This window comes from Argopecten irradians, chromosome 1 (assembly GCF_041381155.1).
Source record: "Argopecten irradians isolate NY chromosome 1, Ai_NY, whole genome shotgun sequence".
NCBI classification, from domain to species: domain Eukaryota; kingdom Metazoa; phylum Mollusca; class Bivalvia; order Pectinida; family Pectinidae; genus Argopecten; species Argopecten irradians.
The window spans coordinates 63,091,985-63,116,541 of record NC_091134.1 but is presented as its reverse complement, the minus strand read 5'-3'; the positions used below and the strand labels follow the sequence as shown (position 1 = coordinate 63,116,541).

At 32.7% G+C, this 24,557-nt stretch overlaps 1 protein-coding gene across 1 annotated transcript; it reads right to left on the bottom strand.

Moving 5' to 3' along the window:
• Window positions 1–4,454: 4,454 nt before the first annotated feature.
• LOC138304788 (pre-mRNA-splicing regulator WTAP-like) lies at window positions 4,455–24,243 on the bottom strand. Its single transcript, XM_069245067.1, has 8 exons — window positions 24,123–24,243; window positions 22,761–22,804; window positions 21,988–22,043; window positions 21,517–21,581; window positions 21,140–21,264; window positions 20,517–20,695; window positions 8,020–8,174; window positions 4,455–7,354 (listed from the first exon to the last, which is right to left on the bottom strand). Exons 2-8 carry the CDS (start codon window positions 22,788–22,790, stop codon window positions 6,624–6,626), a joined length of 1,341 nt encoding a protein of 446 aa, XP_069101168.1. The 5' UTR covers window positions 22,791–22,804; window positions 24,123–24,243; the 3' UTR covers window positions 4,455–6,623.
• Window positions 24,244–24,557: the final 314 nt, after the last annotated feature.

Here is a 24,557-nt window from a genome sequence, read left to right as displayed (position 1 = left end):
ATTTTGAACTGATAATAAAATTGTACGTTGTTCCTCATTTAAAAATCACTTTTTAGTAAAGTTCCTCCAGACGTTGCCTATATTTATGGGTCGACAGTCGATGTAGGTATATATACGCGGGGACATGTATAAGTTGTTGACAATGTTACGCAACCCATTGGCCGTCGCTGATCTAACGACGCAGTCATGTACAGTACGTCTCTGTATATAAAATATCCTGATATATGAATCTAGCGAGGGCATGGTGACTGTGTTGAGGCGGTACTTATATACACCTGTATAATTGCTCTAAACAATCCTTAAAGATCCACGACTTTTACGAGAAGATATACGAGAAGATATACATTAGTTTAACCACAGACGGATCATATGAACTGCGCAAACGTGCATGAACTTAAAACACATTCCAGGTTTTGTTAAAGGCCCATTACCTTTCCGGAGCAAAATATAAAGGTTTCTTAAAAAAAACATTAATAACATAAGAAAATACATACCGATGACCTAAAATACGATTACGACACCAAACATATGCAAGATTTCCTGTAATATATGAAAACAGTGGAGAGTCAATTCACTGTTTTGCCGTCTGGCGCAGTGATAATCAACTACCGCGCGGTATATAGGACGTCGTCGGGAAACATAATACGACCCGCGTTCTGAAAATAAACATTTTATTTATTTTAATCAAATCATTCAGAAGGTGATGATAAATGTAGTATTAACGGTAAGTTAATATTTTTTAAGACTCTACAAAATTATCGATCTTGTTATACATTCCCATTTAAAAAATTAAAAGCCGTTTCGGAAAGGTAGTGGGCCTTTAATGAGAACCGTCTAGATTTGACCATCTTCTCTTTGATTCAGGAAGCTGTTGGAAGTCAAGGTCACATTATTCAACAGCCACCTCATCTAGAAAAAACATCACCCGCAGTGCCTGTTCAATTTAAGATCAATTTGAAAACAAAAGTTTGATGACACTTAGAATTTGTTTTCCTATAAATTATTTCACGATAATGATTCATCTTTCATTCAACGCAGCACTTTGAACTTGTCTTTGAACATATGTATTTGCCAATACAAAGACTTTTTTTACTCATTATAATGAGTGTCCGAGACGAGGTATTTTGGCCAGTTGAAGGGCTATGGACATGGTTAATCTGATTACCTATAATGACCTCCAATATCAGAGGCCAAATAAGGTTAAATGTCTTTATTACGTTATTTTAACAAACTAAAACGACCCGGCGACATGACCGTGGCCGGTACTATTACACAGAGAGGGAATTCGTTCACTTAGGTCTAGCTACTAGTATTGTACACAATGCAATATCCAAAACGTCCATAGATTTGATGTTTGGTTTGTAGCATGTGGCTGGGATGATGTGTAACTATATTTCTATATATAAAAGATCACTAGTATCATTTACATTGATTTAAAAACGATAACCCAACAACGAGATTGGTAATACTATACAACCAACTCAACAACGAGATTGGTTTAAGCATTAAACCACAATGTATCTTCCTACATCCTCGATACTCCAGGGGTTCCGATCACTTACGATCTCTACACCCCTGGACTATCTCATAGTGAAATTGAAGGCAGCTCAGCTGAAAATATTTGACCAATCACAGACCAGCAAAGATTTCCTTTGAAGACTACAGAGAGAGCGACGCCCAACTTCAAAGCCACATAGTCAACCATAGTGTACCGTTATACGGTTCTTTTGATGTACATCAAAGGACTAAATTACCTGTTCTGTTCTGTTGCCTCCAGTTTTACGATGAGATAGTCCAGGGGTGTAGAGATCGTAAGTGATCGGAACCCCTGGAGTATCGAGGATGATCTTCCTATGGCACTTATGGTCTATATAGATGCCAGAGCTTTGCAGACAATCATCATAATGCGAGATATCAATTCATTTTAGGGTCTCTGCATTAATTAGACCACGAACCCCGTTTATCAACGACGATTTAATCCACAAGATGGAACAGTCATTTTGACGGTGATCAGTTGACGTCACAAACGTCAACATTATATTATTGAAGTCTTAATGGTCACGTTTTGGGTGTCAGTTATACCTTCATATACTTCACTTTGCATTGGTTAATTTATTTAAGCATTGATGTTACTATTTTTTAACTTCATCAGGGTATGAAAGACATTTTGTTTGCAAACTGTGTGATTCCGCGTATCGGGTTCTACAAAAGTTTGCAAACAAAATTTATTTCATAACCCGATGAAGTTAAAAAAATAGTTACATCAATGCTTATTGTTCCTAGTTGATAACATAAAACACGTTTAAATGTATTATCTACCAAATCAATACGCAACATCGACGTCTCTATTGTGACGTCATGATAACGTCGGGTTTTCGCGCCATTCTCGGATTTTTTTCTTCATAGTATATAATTCAATTTTGCTTGTTACGAGCATTTTCATTGGCTTAAAAATTTACTTTATCATCCCATAAAGGAAAAAATAGCGTCGCCTTTTATAACGTTGCTTCTGATTGGCTGAGATGACGGCGTGATGATTTCATAGACAAAAGAGTCCCAAAATGAATTTTAAATGTTGAAGAGATTATCTTTAGTAAATTGAATTATAAGGATTAATTTGAATAGATTTTTTATGTTATGGAGATATAACACAAAAATCTGAGTGTACTCTCATCATAAACGGTTTATTTAGAGTACACTCAGATTTTTGTGTTATATCTCCATAACATAAAAAATCTATTCAAGTTAATCCTTAAATAAAGAAAACGTATCTGCCAATCAGAAAGTTGGATTTAGTATGAAAACAAATAAAAATTAATTATATAGTAGAAGTGACAAGGAAATGTAATACTATACAACCACCATTACCTCCATTGTATTACCTTTCTAAAACAACTTTTAAATGAATGGTGTCTACATCGAATTGGTATTACTAATGATTTAATTAATGATAATGTTGATATTTATCATTCTATAATTAAAGTATGACTCAAATGTTTGTTCTCCCTTAAAACTACATGGACTAGGATGATTAATCTAGGATGTTGTTTTTGGAACTCAATCAACATATGAAGAATGAGAATTTTAATTCAATTTAACTTTCAACCTTCATATACCAAAGGCTATTAGGTCTTTTGTGTTTTTATAATCTATAACTAGAAGTTTTGGTCAAAACAGGCAAGATACCCTATTTTAAGTCTAAGTTTGACATTTCATTAAAGTGTTTGGCTGATTTCAATTGATTGAATTGTTAACCTCACCTTGCCAAATTACATGTAGTTGCATGCTAAAATGCTAAATATAGCCTATATTTCTTATATTTTTTTGTGATTTAGTTATTAATGATGTAACAAAAAAAGGATACATATGAATCGCTCTGCAAGAGAATCTCTCTTTAGCTCGATCGGTTGAGTGTCAGATTTGTAATCTAGAGGTCCCGAGTTCGATCTCTGGCATTAGGCAGGTATTAAATTTATTGTAAATCCTGCACCCTGTTACAAATATTATAAATAACAGAAACAGGATATAAATACCATTATCATTCACTTATATAAGGTGTGGTATAGGCCAAGGTAAGACACTTTCACAAAATATGATGGACTGAAAAATCCATCAAAATATATTGGTAAAATGTTTATATCATCCCAGGAAACTAATAAGATATACATTTCATACCTATTATCACTATTATATTCGTATTCTAAACAAATAACACATGACCTGGAATTTAGTTGAACTTTCTGAAGTTTTCGTTATAGCCCTAATATTTGTACAATCCCCAACCAATAAGGATGCTACATACACAATGTGATTGATATCAATTCATTTAAGCATTGATGTTACTATTCTTTAACTTCATAGGGGTATGAAAGAAATTTTGTTTGCAAACTGTGTGAATCCGCATAGCAGATTATCACAAAAGTTTGCAAACAAAATTTATTTCATAACCCTATGAAGTTAAAAGAATAGTTAAAACAATGTTTATAATTAATTTTTCAGACTTCTTGATAACATAAAGTACATTTAAACGTACAATTTTTTGTACTTTCCAATGGATTATTTTTTTCTAAATCAATACGCAACATCAAAGTCGGTATTGTGACGTCATGATTACTTGGATTTTCGCGGTAATCTCAAAATTTTTCTTCATAGTATATGAAGAAAAAAAAATATGCCAAATCAGAGAGTTGGATTTAGTATGAAAACATACAAAAATCAATTATAACTTTTAGAGAATAAGTTGGTAATAACAATATGGCTGTTATACATGAGGCTTGTTTGTATAATTTTCAATCCCCATGCTACCAGCAAAATTTAGTTAAATTCTGGCCAGTAGTTTTCAAAAAGACATTGATTTTGTGACTTGTTGACGAACGGATGCTGGACGCCACGGTATGGCAAAGCTCACCTTGTTTCTTTTGAACAAGGAAGCTATAAACAACAAAATTCAGAAATAAGTCTCATTTGCTGCCTCGTTTATTCACATATACCTGAACACAAACAATAGTTTCATGATTATCCACTCATTCCATGAAATAAAGACAAAAACAATTCCTCAACACACTGTATAAACAAATATGTGAAATGGTGATAACAGCAGCACTAAGTAGCATTCCGAGTTAAACAGAGATCACAAGTCATAATTAGTCTGGATAGTATCTAAATCATGGTGGATCCTCTGGTGAACAGGTAATGCATTTGTTCTACTCTTCATGCTAACATCAGTATTTCCTACTAGCCAAAAAACCATTAACAGTTTTAAACCATAACATTCATCCCAGAAAAAGTTCGTCCTAATGTTGTAAGCGTTCTTAACATTTAGGATGAAAAATAAAATATGTGCAGACATACATACAATTATGTATACATGTCATTCCTATAGTTACCCAGTATTAAATGTATTATGTTCACTCTTATTGAAATCATGAGTCTCTCCCTGTGATCTGCTTCCTGAGCAGACTAAAGGAGAGCAGCATAAATATACAAATATCAGATTGAATTTTTCTTGCATGCTACTTTCTAAAAAGAGTATAATTCAACAGCAGTCATCGGAGATTTGTTTACAAGAGTAGAAGTATTTAAAGTCTGTTGGTATTGGTCCATTAATGTCTCTATCGATGGAATTTATGTAAGAGAACAGGAAGAGTGAAAAAGTACTAAGTACTTGCATTTGTAACACTGATCTCCATCTCTGTTTTCATTGTACAGAATCTGCATTAAGATTTCAAAAAAAAAAAAATAAAAAAAAAAAAATCTCATGATATAAGCTGCTCAGATTTAATTTTTCAATGAGCAAGACATATCCATGTACATGATAGCAATCTCTCTTACATAGGCCTAATGTTCTTTGATTTCAATGTAGATGGGAAACATTGATAGATGTACCTTCCATATTCAGATTAATTTTCCATGATATCATCGTAAATCAAACTTATCTACTAAAATCCAGGCCCAGAATTTGATTTTACTAACAATCTTATAGACAGATGTCTTTGTCTACTTAATAATCATACCATACAGACTTAATATCTTTTACTAGAAGACCATCTTGTATCATATTAAGTCTCATACCCAGACAGAACACAATGTTCTGAAAGTAACCACACATTCATAATAATATTAATGCTGTACAGACACAAAGACTTATATTCGTATCTTCAGACATATGTCATATAAACCTTTTACAAAGGTTACTATCATGTAAATTAATTAAAAATTTAAAGAAATCAATAAAAATCTTACTTACAGCCACTGATCGTAAAGCATTTCAACAACATAGTATAACATGTACAGTAATGCAAACATCCACTCTGGTGGAATTCAAAACTATTCATGGAAACATTAATATGATTTATAGCTGATTTTCCAAATTAGTAAAAACAAAATATTTCTCATGCATTGACTAAGAAATTTTTTTGATGTGAAATTTTGTCATGAATACAAACAATATCAGTTTCTGTCTACTTTATCAGACTTTCTCATGATTAACAAGGGGACTTTGATAAATACTACCATGGTAGTTGATATTTAGTTGTTGCAAGTGTTTTAACATTTATAATAAACAAGATGTTAAGTGAAAATTCATAAATTCTCTGTCTATCTGACATGACAATTCAATTATCAACTTCATTTAAAAAAAATAACCCCAGAGTTATTGATAAATATTTAACTGATATTGCCAAAGCCTTTAGATTCAATATGTCAACTGGTTTGTAAATATAACTTAAACTTTATAAAATAACTTGTGTTTCCTGATACCATAATAAAATTAAGTTCTTCTACATTACCGTATAAATGTTTTTAAGATGCGTTATACACTTATCTTGATTTTGGTCTTTTGTTTGTACATTATATGTACAAGCTGAATTTATATTACATATATACAGTATCACCGTAACAGTATTAAGAAGTGTATATATCCCTTGTGCACAGTTAGCTCCCTTGATGAATTTCATAAAATAATTTTTATTGTTTCTCCCCATTCATGAATGCAATTTTCTAGAATACTCAAAAAGACCGTTTTGATTTTTTTAATGATAAATATTCAAAATCTGTCTGAAAATGAAATCTGACTACTGGATGAGTGAATGAACTATGATTGTGCCAACACACTTGAATACATTTTACGCCTGTTCAATCTCTCCTTCGCTAGTCCTATTAACGCCATTCTGTATGTGTAAGAAGTCCCCAGATGATAACTCTTTCTCCCCTAATTTGTCCAAGCTTGTTGTATCTGGACTACAACTTAACTCCTCGTGGGATTTCCGTAAAGCACTCTCCTCATCCAACTTGTCAAGAACGGGTTTCCTCGGACTCCAAGCATCTTGTGACAAATCGTCATTACTCTCGTGTATCTGAGCGTCTTTTCTCGCTGTCCTATATTGTTCTAAGGAGTCATTCTGATTTGAGGTGTGATTAAGTTCTGTAGTGACGGAGTACAATGGGGGCGTGTCATATGAATCTGACGATAGTTGTTGGTCTGTTTCCATCGGTTCTATTTCACCGTTACCTTCAGTTGTCTCTGGTTGTTCTTTGGCAATATCACAGTCATGAGACTGTTGTTGTGTGGGTTCATACTTACTATCACTGTGTGTTATCCATGTGTTTTGTGGTACGGAGTCTATGATTGGACTGTTGGGAAAACTAGATGCCTCCTGTTTTACGATTGGTTTAGCGTCTGTAGGAGGCACATTTGTGACTGGGATGGTATTTTGAGTGAGGCGTAGCTGTGCGTTCTCCTCCTGTACGAGTACCAACTGTTCTTTAGTGTCTTTGAGCTGCTGTTGTAACACATATATCATACTCTGCATGCCCTCGACATCCTCGTCAAGGTCGCCTAAAAGGTCATCCAGCTCTGACAAGGAAACCAATGTGAATAATTATAAATAAATTTACAAAGGGAAGGTAATAACACTTATCTCCCTTTATACCAGTAGATATATAGGATAAAGTTTAATCTCTTTCTGGGGTAGGTTTTCCTGCTATAAGTTTGGAATAATTTCAATACTCGTATAGTGTTTGAGCATGTCTACAAACAAGAAGTCTGATAACCTTTGTCTAAAGCACTGTTGACGATAACAATAATGAGGATGAATTATTTAACTGTACAACTTTTAGAGATTTCTGTCAACACATGGCCATGGCTTAAAACTTGTATAAACCTGGGCCCAGTCAGAGGAGTATCTTAATCCAAATTACATGTTATTAATGCAAAGCCTATACATGTATATTAAGTCATCTCCAAACAGAACCAGAATGGAACAACTTATATAATATTAGAGTGTCAGTAATCATGGCAATCACCAAGACTTGTTTTGATATAGCCCTCCCTACAAATCTTTATCATTCCCTGATGAGGGGAATTTTCTCTTTACAAGTAGGTTTACCTGTAAGCAGGTCATGAACATAATATGATAAATTTTATTTGTGAGAAAAGTGTCACTATATTAACATGCTGATCAAGAGCAGCTAACTCTAGCAACACAATATTCGATATGAGTAAGGATATAGACTCATTACCCGACTGATTGGTGGTCATTTCCTGTACAAGGGACTTCTGTAGAGCGATCTCTCCTTCTAACTGAGCTGTTTTCCCAGAGTTGATTACTTTTCCTAGCTCCTCGTTTTCCTGAAGAAGCATCCGACACTTGGCCATCAACCTCTTACCAGTTTGGCTGAAAATAGCAAAACAAATGGGTCACAAAAAGGGGCTGTCAGAACAATAAAGGGCTCAGAAACACCTTACCAGGAGTTAAAAATCCCATCTTCTTCGCCATGTGAAGGAAGGGAGACGCTGAAACAGTTCATTTTAGTACTGGTCAAGTATTTTGTAGTTCATCTTACAGATGTATTCAACTATAAAACACTTCTACAAATGACACAACAGCAGATAATGGTCATTAGCAGAATATACTGTATTCATATGCATAATATATGTAATATTATTATCAGACATTCTAGAGCATTTCCATTATTTTTCTTTCACTATACAATAAGTATATTCTTTATCACACACTTTTACTGTAAAGAATACAATTCTGATTATGGGGCTAGTCTTTCTATCTGACCCATTCCACTTAACATTGTGTTGGAATGGGTCAGATATACAGAACCTTTCCGACTAGCCCCACAACCAGAATTCTATTCATTACAGCTAATTTTGAATGTTTCCACATATAACATGAAAAAACAACAAATAAGTATCTGCATCCTATGAAGTAAAAGAAACTGAACCAGCAGACTTATGATAACATTACAGTGATAGCAAATTTCGTTTTAGAGTTTGTGATATTGAAACACTTTTATTTGAAATGTACCAATAGATAAGCAACTATTACAATCAACACCTGGTCTTTATAAAGTGTTAACATATCTTCTCAGCTTCAATAGTCAATGTCTACATAAATGATAAATCAGCCTTGAGCGTAGGTATCATCATTGATAACCATAACTACAGACTTAACGAGTTAGATAGCTGTGACTTACATTATTGAAATCATCATACTGGTTTCAGATTCTATAATTTCTGAACTACTGAGGCAATGAAATTTAAAAGCAATGTAGAAATCAAACTGAAGCAATTATTATGTATGCCACTACAAATTTCTCCTCTACATACTATCATGTATAATGACTATATCAGCAAAGAAAATTCACTACCTAGGTAGTGGAAATCTTTTTTGAAAAATAAAATGTTTACTAGTAATCTGATAAATTATGCAGTTAAAGCATTTAGAAAAGTATCATAATAATTAATTGTATGAGCACGTGTTGCAAAACCATCTCAAAACATTACAAGGGAGATAATCTACTTATTGTTTTCATAAACTTACATGTGCCTACATATCAGATACCTGACCAAGTACTGCAGTATTTTTTTATTAGCTAATTACTTACAGGACAATCTTAGTATAATGATGTCTACATATATGTCATTTCTAAATAACCATCTTAGAGGAGACTACAACATTGTACCTCCATAGAAATGAATGTGACCTCTTTTGATCAGCCTTCACATGGCAAAAATATTCATCCAAGATGATCCATTTTTAATTAGTTTGTTTAAAACATGTACCACTGAGGCAAATACTTAAAAGTAATTATACATAATTATACAACATATTAGTGTACTGGTACATGAGCTTGTTCTGAAATTACAAATACCATAATTGACTTTTGCCTAAATATGACATTGCATTAAAAATTTATCCAAACTCCTATCCTAGTGATTGAATTACATTATATTGGATCATTTTCAAACCACTACCTTTTAGCTATGAAATCAAGCCAGCCAGTGGAAGTCAATCACAATATCCTGGAGAACATCTCTCCACACACTGTTTGTAAATTTGTAACTATACTACACTTAAGCATTAAACGTCTTTCAGTTGGCATTCATAGCCAATATGAATGCAAACTGTACAGAGGCAAATTCTATGGAGCGCTAGCGCTTCATGTTAAATTTGCCTCTATTCAGTTGGCATTCATAATGGCTATGAATGCCAACTGAAAGACGAAATCCCAAGGAATTTTGCATCTATGATGAAATAATCATTCGTTATCTTCATGGATGGAATAGCCATTTGAACAGCTGTCTTCCGCGATCACTGGCACGACAAATGATAATAACGTCATAATAAGCGCTTGAAGTTCATTGTCTATATGACTGCAAACTGCGGTTGGTAAGGTTACATAGTGGGACTGCAGTGAAAATGTAAATATAACATCATTGACGCATCAAAAAAAGCCATAATGATAAGTGAATATCAATATTTAACTTAAATTTCTATTGAAATATTGACACACTTCCTAAATAGCATGGCTTTTAATTCAAATACTGTAAATCCAATAACTTTCATTCGCTTGTGATTTACTTTCGTCGCAAATTTCACGATCCAAGTAAATTTGTGAAAGTTTATCACGGCCAATTAAAACTTCATCATCGTATTGATAGGAATTATTCAATTGTTAAATCCATGAATATTAATCTTCGCTCACTTCTTTTGAAATGGAAAACCACGAAATCTAATAGCTGCGAAAGAAAGTGTGTTTACAGTACCGAATTATGCATATGATGGATTCTGATTATGTCTCATGTAATCAATACTATAGCAAACCACTGTGTGACATACACCTTTGTACAATGGTTGTCAAAACAATAATGCTTATCACTTCTAATAATGTTTAACCTTGAAAATTTTTGCAGATATGAACTTAGATCGATTAAATATTTGTTAACCATCATCTGGACCAAAATTTCTTTCATCATGATCAGTTAGCCCAAAGTTAATATAATCTTAGCAACATACACATATTCTTAGTTCTAAATTGAACAATTCAACATGAATATGAACTCTTAATCAATGGTTTGTCAATTACAATGTCATCTTTTTACAAATCTCAATTTGGGAGGAAAAGTACCAAAATGAGACACATCCTACGTACATTTGACAATATCCTTTCGACAACCATCTGAATGCTTTTTAAGAAGAAAGGGAGGAAAAAATAACCAATTATTGCCAAATAATTGAAGGATATGCATCAAAATTAACTATAACACTGCATGAGCTTTACTGTAAACCACTACATTTTCATGTTTACAATATTTGTTGTTTTCATCCTTTTTAACTCACTCGCAGATATTTACCGTTTTAGGTGTACTGAGTGAAAATCATACATTCATTTCATATAATATTTGCAAACATTTCAATTTGTTTTTGAGCTCTCTTGAGAATTAAATTTGTATCAAGTGGTTTACAGTACATTGCTACATCACCTTTATAAAAATACCCAACCCCTATAGAAGTACGAGGTCTGTTTCATCACGTATATATCGAGTACTAATTAATATCAATAACTAACATGAAAACTTTTATAATGTAATTATACAACATGTGACAGCCATCTATATCTAATCATAATTTTTAATATCTCATCTTTTTATCAAGTAACTCCTTAACACAATAAAGGTTTTAATGCTTTTGTTAAAGATGTCAACAAACAATCTTACAATCTTATTATTTCACAACATTTACAGCAAAATTATGGGAGGCACATTATTCTTTCAGTGTTTTACTATTTTTCTCTTGAACTGTGTTCAACAAAACTTATCAACATGAAATTCAAACCTTGGATATTATGGCATTCAAAAAAGATTTCAATTCATGATCAAATGTTTTTGATAAGACAAATTGATGAGATTTACACAAGCCAGATTGATACAGTCTAACATATGACAGTTTAATCTACAGTAGGAGAGGGCAGTTATCAGACTATTGGCTAGATGCCAGAGTGATAAGTGACCACTTCATGTTACCATACCCGTATATATCATATTAAATTGAGAAAACATCGCTGCACAGCTACATGTTGTGTAATACATTATGCAATGCATTATAAAACTCATGTGTAATCCATACCTATATTTTCTTTTCATACCCTGAACACATTAAAGGATCTATGATATCTTTAAAAACGACCACATCAGCATATCTCCTACAGACTAAATGTCAGCGGTTAATATTCTTACAAATACTAATCACAACTTCATCTTTCAGCCTGGTTACTAGTTTTTATTACTTATTTCCCCCCCTCTCATAACATAGGTAAGTTTATCTTCTATATCTACCTTCCTTAGTTGTTTGGCCAGTAATTTTTTGAATATATAAAAGGTTGAAGTACTAAACTGGTAATGTAATGTGGTCATTTGAAAAGAAATCAGCTATCAAATCATTATCTAATAATTAAAATAAAATAATGCTAAAAATCATTTGCCGACCAACTACTGTCATATACGATACATCCAGGTTCTTGTTGAACATTGTTAGTTATTCCTCTGATGTCTCCATACTGTCAAAAAAGTAGTACTGTACAGTACAATGTACTTACAGCTCTATATAGATCTAAGGACTTAAATGTCAAGAATAAAGATATTCCAATATATCGATTTAGTAAATATATAAGAAATCTTCAAAGTATTTCTTGATAATAACAAATACCAGTAATCATTTGTCTATCTGATATCCATGTTTACATATAATGTCAAAGGTCCATTTGACTACAGAGTAACTGGACATATTTCTCTTATCAAATCCAGCAAAATTCTGAGATTTTAGAAGTATAAAATATTTTCCTGGATCCTTATCTACAGTGTTCTTAAGGATGCAAAGAGTATTTCAACTTTTAATATAGAATTGGTTAGCATTAATTCTCAAAATACCAGAACTGATTTAGAATCTTTTCTCAACCAATATGTTTGTCCATGTGTTCTGACAGATGCAAAGAGTAAGTAACTTAACTAAGTTTTCAGTTCAATCGGATGTGATTTAAATTTTTTTTTTTTTCATATACAAAAGTTGTCTTTTTAATAATGCAAATGTTTACATCATCAAAAAAGCAACACCTTAGTTTAACTTTCCTCGATACCATCACAGGCGAGACAAAAATTATTCTTAATGTTTCGATTTATAATAGTGATAATTGTTTTAGAATTCTGATGCTACATTGTGTAAGTTGATTCTTCCACTACCTAAGGAACTGAAGACATCACTTGTATACAACAAACTACAAGTAAGTAAACATTATTCGAGTGGATCTATGAATGGTACCTGAACTTAGAATCCAGAAATCCAAACACCAACATTTGGCATTTTTGGTATTTCAAAAGTTGTTCTTTCTCTTTAAAACTCTCAAAACAGATATTGAAGTTGTGAAGTAATCCTTTTGTTTTCTATAATCTAAAAGATTCATCATTTTCACCTGCAAACCAATACTGTACTCTCTCACAAGAATAAATCTGACAATCACAGAAAAATAATGAATAAATAATAAGAATGAATTTGTTTTGTTTTGATTGATGTTTGGATTTCAAGGTACCAATGATTAAGTAAACTTGACAACTATAACTTAATTTCTTAATTAAGAATCACAACTTGTTGGCCAGGCTTGTGTTGTCTTTTGATGGCTTCACTTCAGAGAATCACGATTGCCTTTTTCCAATGAATAATCAAACACACTTTGTTTGAAAACCCTAATGAGAATTAGAGCATTTTTCCTTTGCTTATTCTATGAACACATTTATTTTTCAACACCATGTTCAACTGGGAACACTTTTATATTAAGTTACTTGCATATTTTCCTTCACTTTTTCCATCAACACATTTTTAACATGATGTTCAACATGGAACAGAATTATCACAGTTTTTTTTTTCTTTCTTTTTGGAACTGATATGAAATAACTTGGATTTCAATTCACTGTTTTTTATGACTGGCCTACATTATATCTCACAGCACCAGGTAATGTAGAAACACAGACTGGCCTACATTATATCTCACAGCACCAGGTAATGTAGAAACACACACTGCTACATACGATTTGTAACATCACACTGATGCAACTACTGCTTTATAAATAAAACACTGTCATCTTCCACCATACACATCAACTTTGGATCACTTCATACAGAAATTCTAAATTTCTGTTTATGGAATTTGCCACTGAACTTTTTAACTTTCTCTATTTCTTTGGACTGCATCATATGGAAAACTGGAATTACTGCTCTTCTGAAATATGCCGCTGAAAACACATTAATTCTGCATGCCACTTTTTCTCTGTATTTCTATACCCGACGAGATGAATTCTCTTTCTCTAGCTATATTTCTATACCCTACTACTCTGTATTCCCATGTCCTTTTTCTAGCCGTTATGATGATAGCTGTTGTGATGATTCTCATTCTTCCTATGTATAACTCTCCTATTTGTTGTGTTGAAACATCTGGATGATCATAAATCTTCTTTCAGAATCCTGGAGTACAGATTGAAACTGATAATATTATCTATGATGGTATTGACATATTAACAGCAAAGTTTCCAGCAAAATCAGTTTACAATACAGATAGAACAGTTAAACAGTTGTGTGAAGATTGAATCTTGAAGCTTGTCTCGTCACCTACTACACTGGCTGTTCACAGCTTCATGCACATATCACTGAATTTCTCAGAAGAACACAGTGTCTGTATACCTTCTCGTAGTGCTTAGCCTAATGGTAAGTCAGGGTTATAATCACTGTTTTTCCCCCCTTTTTCCCCCTTTTGAATGTTCCATTCATCTCCGATGAAAAATTCTATTTTCAGCTGCAGAGAAAAGTTCTAAGCAAACATTGTATTGACAAATTGAAGCAGTCCCAATATTACGTAACCAGTAATAGTGAGGACAGTCACCGATGTTTGCATGTCCTTTCATTTTGAACTAGGCTTTTTAATATTTGTTTTAGTTGTAGATGTAACTTTACTTAGTTTTTAAAACCAAAGCAGTCAGGAATGCATTACTTCACAGAGCTTGTATATCCTTATCTCTAAAATTCTGAAGTGATGTGTAGTGATATTATTCATTCTTTTGACTTTGGTGATATTTCCTCAAAATTTTGACCTTGGTGACATTTCTGCGTTGATTTGACCTTGATGACATTTCCTCGTTGTTTTGACCTGGGTGACATTCCTTTGTTGATTTGACCTTGGTGGCATTTCCTTGTTTTATCAACCTTGGTGACATTTCCTTGTTGATTTGAACTTAATGATATTTTCTTGTTGATTTGACCTTAATGGCATTTTCTTGTTGATTTGACCTTAATGGCATTTCCTCGTTGATATGACCTTGGTGACATTTCCTTGTTGTATTTACCTTGATGACATTTCCTTGTTTATTTGAACTTAATGGCATTTCCTTGTTGATTTGACCTAAATGACATTTCCTAATTGATTTGACCTCGGTGATATTTCCTTGTTGTTTTGACCTTGGTGACAATTCCTTGTTGATTTGACCTTGGTGACATTTCCTTGTTGATTTGACCTTGGTGACATCTTCTTGTTGATTTGACCTTGGTGACATTTTTTTGTTGATTTGACCTTGGTGACATTTCCTTGTAGATTTGACCTTGGTGACATTTCCTTGTTGATTTGACCTTGGTGACACTCCCTTGTTGATTTGACCTTTGATTGTCTTCCCACTGAATGATATTGGACTTTTTTTGAGTAGTAGTTTTCCCTGACATTTCCTTTGAATTATGATCTTTTGTACCCAAATGTATCCTTGGTGGTTGAATTCACTGTTTTGATGAAACAATTTACTTTTCTCACTTAGGTCGTTTAGTTCCCATTAATATAAGTAGTCCAGTAAAAATATGAAAAATAGAGGCCTAACCTCCAAATAATTGCAACAGAATTTGTTTTCTGCTTTTTGGGTTGGAGGATCTTAGTATTTTACCATGAAAAAATTCGCTAAAAATTATGTTCGGAAAATCATTTTTTCAACACCCAAAAAATAAGAAAATATATAGAAATTACACTTTTGACACTTTTAAAGTACAATATCTGCTATTTTTGCAATACTTGAAATATGGAATCGGGTATATAGTAAGACAAACTTTATGTTAGTACAAATAAGTTTAAATGAAACAATAATTTCAGTCAATAAAGAAGGATGAAAATGGCTCAAAACCTTTTGAATTTAGCTAGCATTACCGTTTTTGTTCTTTTTAGATGCAAACATTTATAAAATCTTACCCTGAACTATATCAGTTTATGTTTAATGCCTTAAAGAATTACATTTTCTTTGATATTAATGCATGATCGATAATACATTATCTAGAAAAAACCTAAATATTAACATGTCAAGTTGACTGATCGTGCCAATTTGAAGTGTTTTTATACTTAGATTTTTGGCAAAACACCCATTTTGGTAGTTAATATTTCGGAAAATAAAAAAGCAAATGCTTCAAAATATGTTACATCCTTTTTTGTATATTTTGTACTTGTTATTTTTATCATTTGTTGTAAAAAACGGTATAAATATGCTCATCTTATTTAGTAGTAAAAACTTCCTATAACGTTAATTTGGCTGAATACCAAAATATGTCGAAGTCCATAAATCTGCAATACAAAAATCTTAATTTTTCGAATATGCTTTATTCATTTGTCATAAATTTTGCCAGTAAATAAATCAGAACTGTGATGATTTTCAGCTATAAAATTGAACTTGAACTTTTATTTTATTCCTTTATCTCATTGAGCATTATATAACCCCCATCCAGTTCCATTATGGAAAAAATGAAAAACTGACCTATGCAAATATTTGATCAAAAAGAAACTTCAATCTCACTTTATAAAAAGCGCTCCATTATGGTGGTAATATCTGCCAAAGGATTTTGCAATCTGATTAGTCACAAAATAGATATTCACATTTTTGACATTTCAACTTCAGGACTTAGCCAATTAGAGGAGTTTAGTCAAATTGGCACTAAATGAGGATTTGATCGACCTCACGTCTTTTATATTTGGGGATATCTTGATATAGTAGTCTCTTTTAGGTGAGTATAGCCTACATAGAATCTGAATTGATAACTATCTAAACACTTGAGACGGTACTTACTGAATAATTCTTGAATGAAAAAAAGACATATTATTCAACTTGGGCTTCAAAATATCCTTGGAAAAGGCCAAAAGACCAACTTTGAGCAACCATATTATCTCAGGTAGTGAAAGTAAAATGTTTTACTTTTAAAGCCTTTAATCAACAAGTTTTATTTAAAAAGATTCCACCAAAATGAATATCAATGGTATTGCTGATAATAACAATTTTTTATCTTAACAATTCAACAAAAGCATATTTGGCTGTTGCAAGGACATAATTATACAATTTTCATACTTTTTCCCTTTATTGATTTCAACTTATGTTTTTGGCAATCTGTGCTGTCCTTACAACGTTCTTGTCATAAATTAATTTTCTGTTATCTCGTGATAACCATGTAAGTTTATATTTGGCTTCAAAGTTGGCAAATTATGCAAATATCCCAATTTTTCTAATTTTCGGGATCAAGAAAAACAATTTCCCAAATTTTTATTTGTGGCAACTTTTTTTCTTGTATAAAACGAAGTCAGATCTGCTTGAAAAACAAAGAAAAAAATCTGTTGCAATTATTTTGGGGTAATACCCTATCTTTACTGGAGTAAAGCAGTCTTCATTACTGGAGAACATGGAATTAATTTCTCCACCTATTACTTTTTTATATAATATTCTTCTTTTTAACACCTATTGATGATGACCTGGTGATTCCATTTATCTCTGCTGGTACCTTAAAACTACCACAATCCATACATAGCTCATGAAATATATTCACCAATTTTCCACCAACCTAATCTTTCAGATTTATTAGCACAGATTTGTATACTATTTTCAATCTTTATCAAAGTATCTATATATTTTCATCTATGAATGATTTATGCTTTATAGCCACACATTTATAACAGCAGCTTTCTTTTATCGACACACTGTAGCTGCAGGAATTTTCCCCCACTTCTTTATATTTTTAAGACACAATTCCGAAGGATTCACTCAATAACTACACTGTATATCAGAAATTTCAGGCACATTTTACCTCATTTTCACCATTTCTATTGTGCATTTTTCTTTTTTACTTTGGCAAATTGTTCTATTTGCCACACAAGCTTTCGGAATAAACACAAAATAGTCTTCTTCCTGAAAATCAACTGCAGCTTTAAATTAACATAAAAGACAACAAATATAACTACACAGTTTTCCAGACAGTGGTGACACAGGCAAGTCTTGTTTCTTAATGGCAATGACAAGTATATATCAATGCAAATAAAACTTTAGTTTGCTTTTCTTGAAGTTATCCCTCCCCCTCTATAACTATATATTTGCAATAACTAATCATATATTGACATCTTATTTATTTGAACAAGGTTTTTTGGTCTAAATTAAATGTTTTTTGTTTTTACCAGTAATGTCCAGCATATGCATTATTGATTGTGTTTTTGTAACAATTCTTAAGCTGAACTTTATACTGTATTCAACATCATCGTTATGACTGGAACATCATATGTTCCCCTTCAGAAAGACAACAGACAACAAAAGAAACTATTTATATGCAGACTAAAACAAATTAACAACACAAGCACAGAGAAAGGCTAGGTAGTAGAGGTAGCAGCAAACAAATTAAAAGGCAAAATTTATCTAGAAAACAATGCATTTGTGTCAGATAGTGTATTTCAGCTAAAAATGCTATTATAGTCAGACCATAGATTTTTGTTGTTAAAATCTTTAACATTGTTTTCTGTTATTTATTTTATATTTATGCTTTAACATTGCTTGTAACTTTTTGAACATTTCTAGATAAGGCAAATAATTGTCAAATTATGTAGAGTATTAAAGTAATAACTTGTCAATTATCCGTCAAATACCTTATAAGTTTTGACTACAATTTATGGCTTTCACAATGATAGGCAATATTTATAAATTCTATTTAATTTTATTACTGTAAATATTTTTTTTTTCATTAGCCATGCTAATTTCATTGATATACGATAAGCTCCAATCTATCTTATTGTGAATGGGAAAGGATTGAACCCAATGCAAGGCATGTCTAAACGATCCGTCTCAAACAGAAGTTAGATTATGGTAATTGTTTAGTTCTTTTTCATCATAAGGATGTTCTGGATGAAAGGCAATAAGCTGTTACCTGGTAATTTAACTTTTTGTCTGCGAGCTACATCAACCATTATTAAAGGGTATAAGTAATATTACAGCTTCATTATCTTGTAACATCTATGTAATTTATTAATGATACTTAAGATTTCTCAAGATACAGTTCACAATAATTAACAACATGTCATTTTAAACGAATGATAAACAAATTAGCGATCCATCCCATCTACTGAACTTAAGACATGGTGCAATACTTTGTATGAGCATTTGTGTTATACTACAACATTGTCTGATTTAAAACAATGCATAAGATATCGTTTGGTGTCAAACTGAGAATGCTTTCTCATTCAATTTCATGGCATTCAAACATACCTTGTCAATTACACAAATAAATGACTTAAATGAAATTATCATAAATACAACTTTTCATACCATGCCTATGTATAGCAAGTTCATTTTGTAAAGATGGGATGGGAAAATATGGAAGCAGACAATCACATGTACAAATGTAAACACACAGCTAATCAAGAAAATCATTTAAAATGTCATTAAATCTGAAGTCATTGATTAGTGCATATGACTTCATAAAACTTATCAATACATCAACATCCCTTCTCTCTGCATAATAGAGAGAAATATGGCACCATATAAAACCCTTTACCCCAATTACCAGACAAGTTTGAAGAGGTTTATATCCTCTATTCATAGGATAGAATAATTCCAGTCCCCAAAACACATTCTTGATGTTAAACACATTAAACTATCTTACAGAGAAAGTCAATACATGTACCATGAACTGAAGTAGCCATTTCTATACAAACCTGTCATCAACTTTTAATCTTCTGCATTATGTGTTTGTCTCATGGAGTGTTAAAGCCAAGGTGTATGTCATTACTTCTTTCCATACCCAAGGGGAAGTTCAGTTTATCAATAAGGATGAGGAATAGAAAATGATGTGAAATTCTAAGCTTTTTAGTGTTTATTTCATTTGACTGATAGAAAGATGATCAAATGAGTAAAATAAAAAAGTTTTGTAGTGGTAGCAACAGTTCTGTCCCAAGCTTTGCGACAAAGTGTCACTCTGCAGTAAGAGTAGTAACGGCAATGATCAGGACTTTATCCATGGGCGATACCTCAATATAAACCTAAAGTTAGGATGCACTGCTGGGCACCAGCCCTGTATACAACACAGTCTGGGTATTTGGCCTTTCAGCATCATACGCATAGCTTATGGTCAGTATACCTTGTGTGTGTGTCAATTAATTAAACTTGAGTCAAATTCAGAAACCGCCACAGCGAGTTTGACATTTGGCTAAGATCTCGGGAACTGGCCGACAGTCTGTTTCGGACACTTTCCTGAGCGAGCGCATCAGACATCTTGGGCTGCTGTGGTACAATACGAACCTGATACGGGCATAACAAACTAAAATGGAAACAAAGCTTGAGTAGCCTTACATGTCATGTTGGTAATGAATTGGTCAGTATTATAAGAGTTATCAAAAGGGGTGATAGGCACCTGTCTGGCGTGAACTTCCAAGCACTTAGTTCATTTTGGGTTTGTTTGAGTTTCTCCTGTGATTCGTCCATTTCCTTGGTGATTCTCTGGAACACTAGATTGACGGCAGGGTCCAACAGCATAGATCTGAGCTGAGCAGAGTTTTGAGTCTGTGCTTGTTTCATTTCTGCAATTTGGTTCTGAAAATGAAAATAATCACACAATGACATATCAATGCAACTTCAAACTGCAGTTTCTGCCTTTAGTTCTTTTTTCTTCTTCTAAAAACTTTGAACTAGATAAAAAAAATCTTAGTTGCTAGGAAACAAATTCATTAATATTTGTATTAGAATACTTTTCTATCTTAAAATACTTGACCCAATACTTTTCTACCCTTAATTATAGCGATATCAAAAGTACTACATTGCGAATCATATACAATAAAAAATCCTTCATATTGTCTTTCAGCTTATGTGACTCTAGTAAAGCATCAATAATATAAAGAACGAAATAATCTGTAGTTCTTTATTTTGAAGAAATGCTTGCATCATATCTAATAGAATTGGCCTAAAAAAGTAGACACAAATTCCAAGTTAAATCTTGCTATGAAACTTAAAACTGAATGAAGTACTACTATATCCTACAATGTAGTCCTGCAGTTCCTGCTCTTTTGTGGCAAGGCGATGAACCAGGGTACTTTCTCGCCTCATGTTATCACGGATCTGCTGTTTCATTTTCTCCTCCAATTCTTTCACATCTGAATCCTCATCTGAGAAAAAAATGGTCCCTTGTGTATTCTTGTTTGCAATAGGGTAATTGAAGTTTGTCTTAAATTATATATATACATGTATATTCACGGATATGTATGTATTTTTACTACAATTACTGCTGGCATTAATACTCCTTTGAGGATTCACTATCACATCATTTATTTTTCTGATTGTAGTATATATACTATGAATTGATAAAAAACATCAAAAATCAATCAATAATAGAATGACTATTTTCTTTTATTAATTACCTCCTTTTCGACCTCTTGACTGTCTTTCTTCAAGATACCGCACATACTTTTCTTGCTCTTTCACCCTGGCAATTAACACAAAATATACGAAATTTCACATAAATAAGAACACATGTCCTTTTCCTTGTATATCATAACCAAATAACAAATATTAACAAGCAGTTCAAATAAACACTTATTTCAACCTCTCAAATCAAGGTACTGCCATGTCCCATTACTTATAATTTATTTAATAGAAAAGCATAATCTTAAGCATGCAAGGGAAAGAAATTATCTTTTAAATTAGATAAAACAATTTGTACAGATGATCATGAGCATTAACATAACACTAACCATTTATGGTAATCAATCAAGTATATATATTGCTTACAAATAACACATTTTTAAGATATCTGCTCTTTAATATTTGGGTTGGGGGGCGAGTGAAGATGGGGGTGGGGCCTGTTGTTATTTCATTGTAACCATTCTTACTTGTTAATCAATTCATCACGAGTGAGTTCATTTAGATCCACTGTTTCCATTTTCACCTAAAAACAATCAAAAACAATGATCACTTCAAATTCCACTGGTTTTCTTCATGAAGTAGCAGTAATTGATTGTTGGTTAAATCTGCATAACATTGTTGACCCTGCAGGTAGGGCGTAAGAATTGTACCTGCTGCCCCAATTGCTGATCGTAAAAGGCGACTAAATTTAGGATCTTATCTTTTCTCTTCTTCCTAACTGACTTTATCTTTCCTAATGCCTCCCTTGGCACCGCCTCACTTTTGGCCTTGAGTTGAGCGTTCGCCCCTGTGAGGAAGGCCCTGGGTTCTGTCCCCTGGCCGAGACACACCAAAGTCTATAAAAGTGGTAGTTTCTGCTCCTGCTTAGCGCTCAGCATACAGGGAGTGGGACGACTGGTTCGCCCGTTGTCAGTATAATGTGACCGGGTGGGGTGTGTTGCTTGGTGTCTTCGGCAGCATGCTTTAGTGATATAGCACTATAAAAAGGGCAATAGTTCCACTATACAAGAAGACACAACACAAATATACCGCAATCTCCCAAAACACGCACCTCGCACAACATACACGCAACACTACGCATACATGGGAGGCCGTCCTCACATGACCATAGCTGTTAATAGGACGTTAATAAATCAAACAAACAAACTGCATAACATTGTCTAATGTTATATGAAAGCATAATTCAAAGTCTAGCTAATATATACATACATGTTACCCGATGTAGTTAATTTGAACTTACCCTCTTTGGTGAAGGCGGACTGTCTGTCATGGTAAATATTTGACCTGCAAAAAATGAAAGAAGGGTTATGCTTATCCTCTTATCTTACTGTATCATACTTAAATGATAAAGTATGTGATAAACCTCATGGAAGGAGTTAAGGTAAAGGAAATGAACATCCATACAAGATTTTTAAAAGTGTGTGTGTATTTATTTTTATCAACATTATTATTATAAATTCATCATAAATAAAATGCTCAAACTGCAGTTTGAACTCTGATGCTACTATCAGACTACTGCATGTATGTTTTATCGCATACGTTTATATGTCTTTACATGTGTAATAAAATTTGAAGATGCTACTGAGTAGACAGCCAGGCTTTTTTCCAGAATGATTTGGGGGCCATAATTCAGCCACATTTCCAAAAACAAAGTTAAAGCCTCTTAATTTTTTTTTCAAAAGTTAAGCCTTAAATTTCCAACAGATCTAGAGCTTACATGTAAATGATACCCATAATTTGAACAATAACTGAAGTTTAATCTTGGAGAATCTTTAGGATTTAATTATATATAATTCTTCAGAAAAGTACATAAATTACACTGGAAACAAACAATCCTATTCATTATGTTTTTTTCACATTTTATTCCCCCACCCTCCAATTTTGGTTTTCTCACACATTATCCAAATTTCAAAGCCTCAGGCCCCATTCCCATAGTGACTGAAAATTATAAATAAAAGTTTGAAATATGCATTTGTGAGAATTTGTACTTGGTGATGAGAGCTAATCGCCAGTCAGTGAAATAGTAACATAATTTTAGTTTCACTTTCTATTTGGACCTATCTGTTAACGGGCCTTATCTATGGGTAATTTCTGGGAATATACTAAATCTTATATCAATGCCTCAATATTTCTATAATAAATTGATTATCGTAATATTTACGGAACGCAGCTGTTATACAAGTAACAATTGATATATAGGAGCTTATGAAGTACGCAAATCTTGCTATTTCCACCTGTCAATTTTAGTTGATAATCTGTTAAAATCATATTCCCATGGCATGGGTCGGCATCACGTTTTGCTTAAAAATGGTTCCGTTTAAACGAGAACGAAAGCACGTTGCATTTTTAAAGATGAAGGATGAAAGTAAATGAATTCTGACAATAATTGAAATATCTTAGATCGACAATTACTAAAAATACGGCTGGCATCTTCAAGATTACCCTTTAACACGAAACAATCAGGAAAGTTCAAAAACCTTCGTCGACATGGCGTCGATTTGGACCCGCCACGCCTTATTACTTCCTTGAAACACTTCTTAACAAAATGTTTTTCAAGATCAATATATATTCAATGTTTAAAATATTTTCTTCTTTTGCTCACCTTGACTATACTGATTCTTGTTGATTTCGAAATTTTACAATCGGAGACAAATTTAAACGATGTTAAAGTCTGTACATCGACACAAGGGGGCCGCCATATGTAATTAACATAGGAATTATGGGACGGCTGCGATACATTCATATGTAAAAATAACTTTTGCTTTTAAATGCAAATTATTTGATTTTGACCAAGTTTATTATCAAGAAATAATCGAAAACTAAGTTGATAATCAAATATTTCGCATAAATTTAGAAAAAAATTAAATAATTATTTTTATAAGGTTAATACAAATTTATAACCATCTTTTGTAAATAATACGGAAGAAAATTCTTCTTCTGTTAAAAGCATGTAAATAAGCTGCATTCTATACAGGTAAGTATAATTATTAAAATCAAACGTCTACATAATTTCTCTTATAAGATATATGGAATAGAT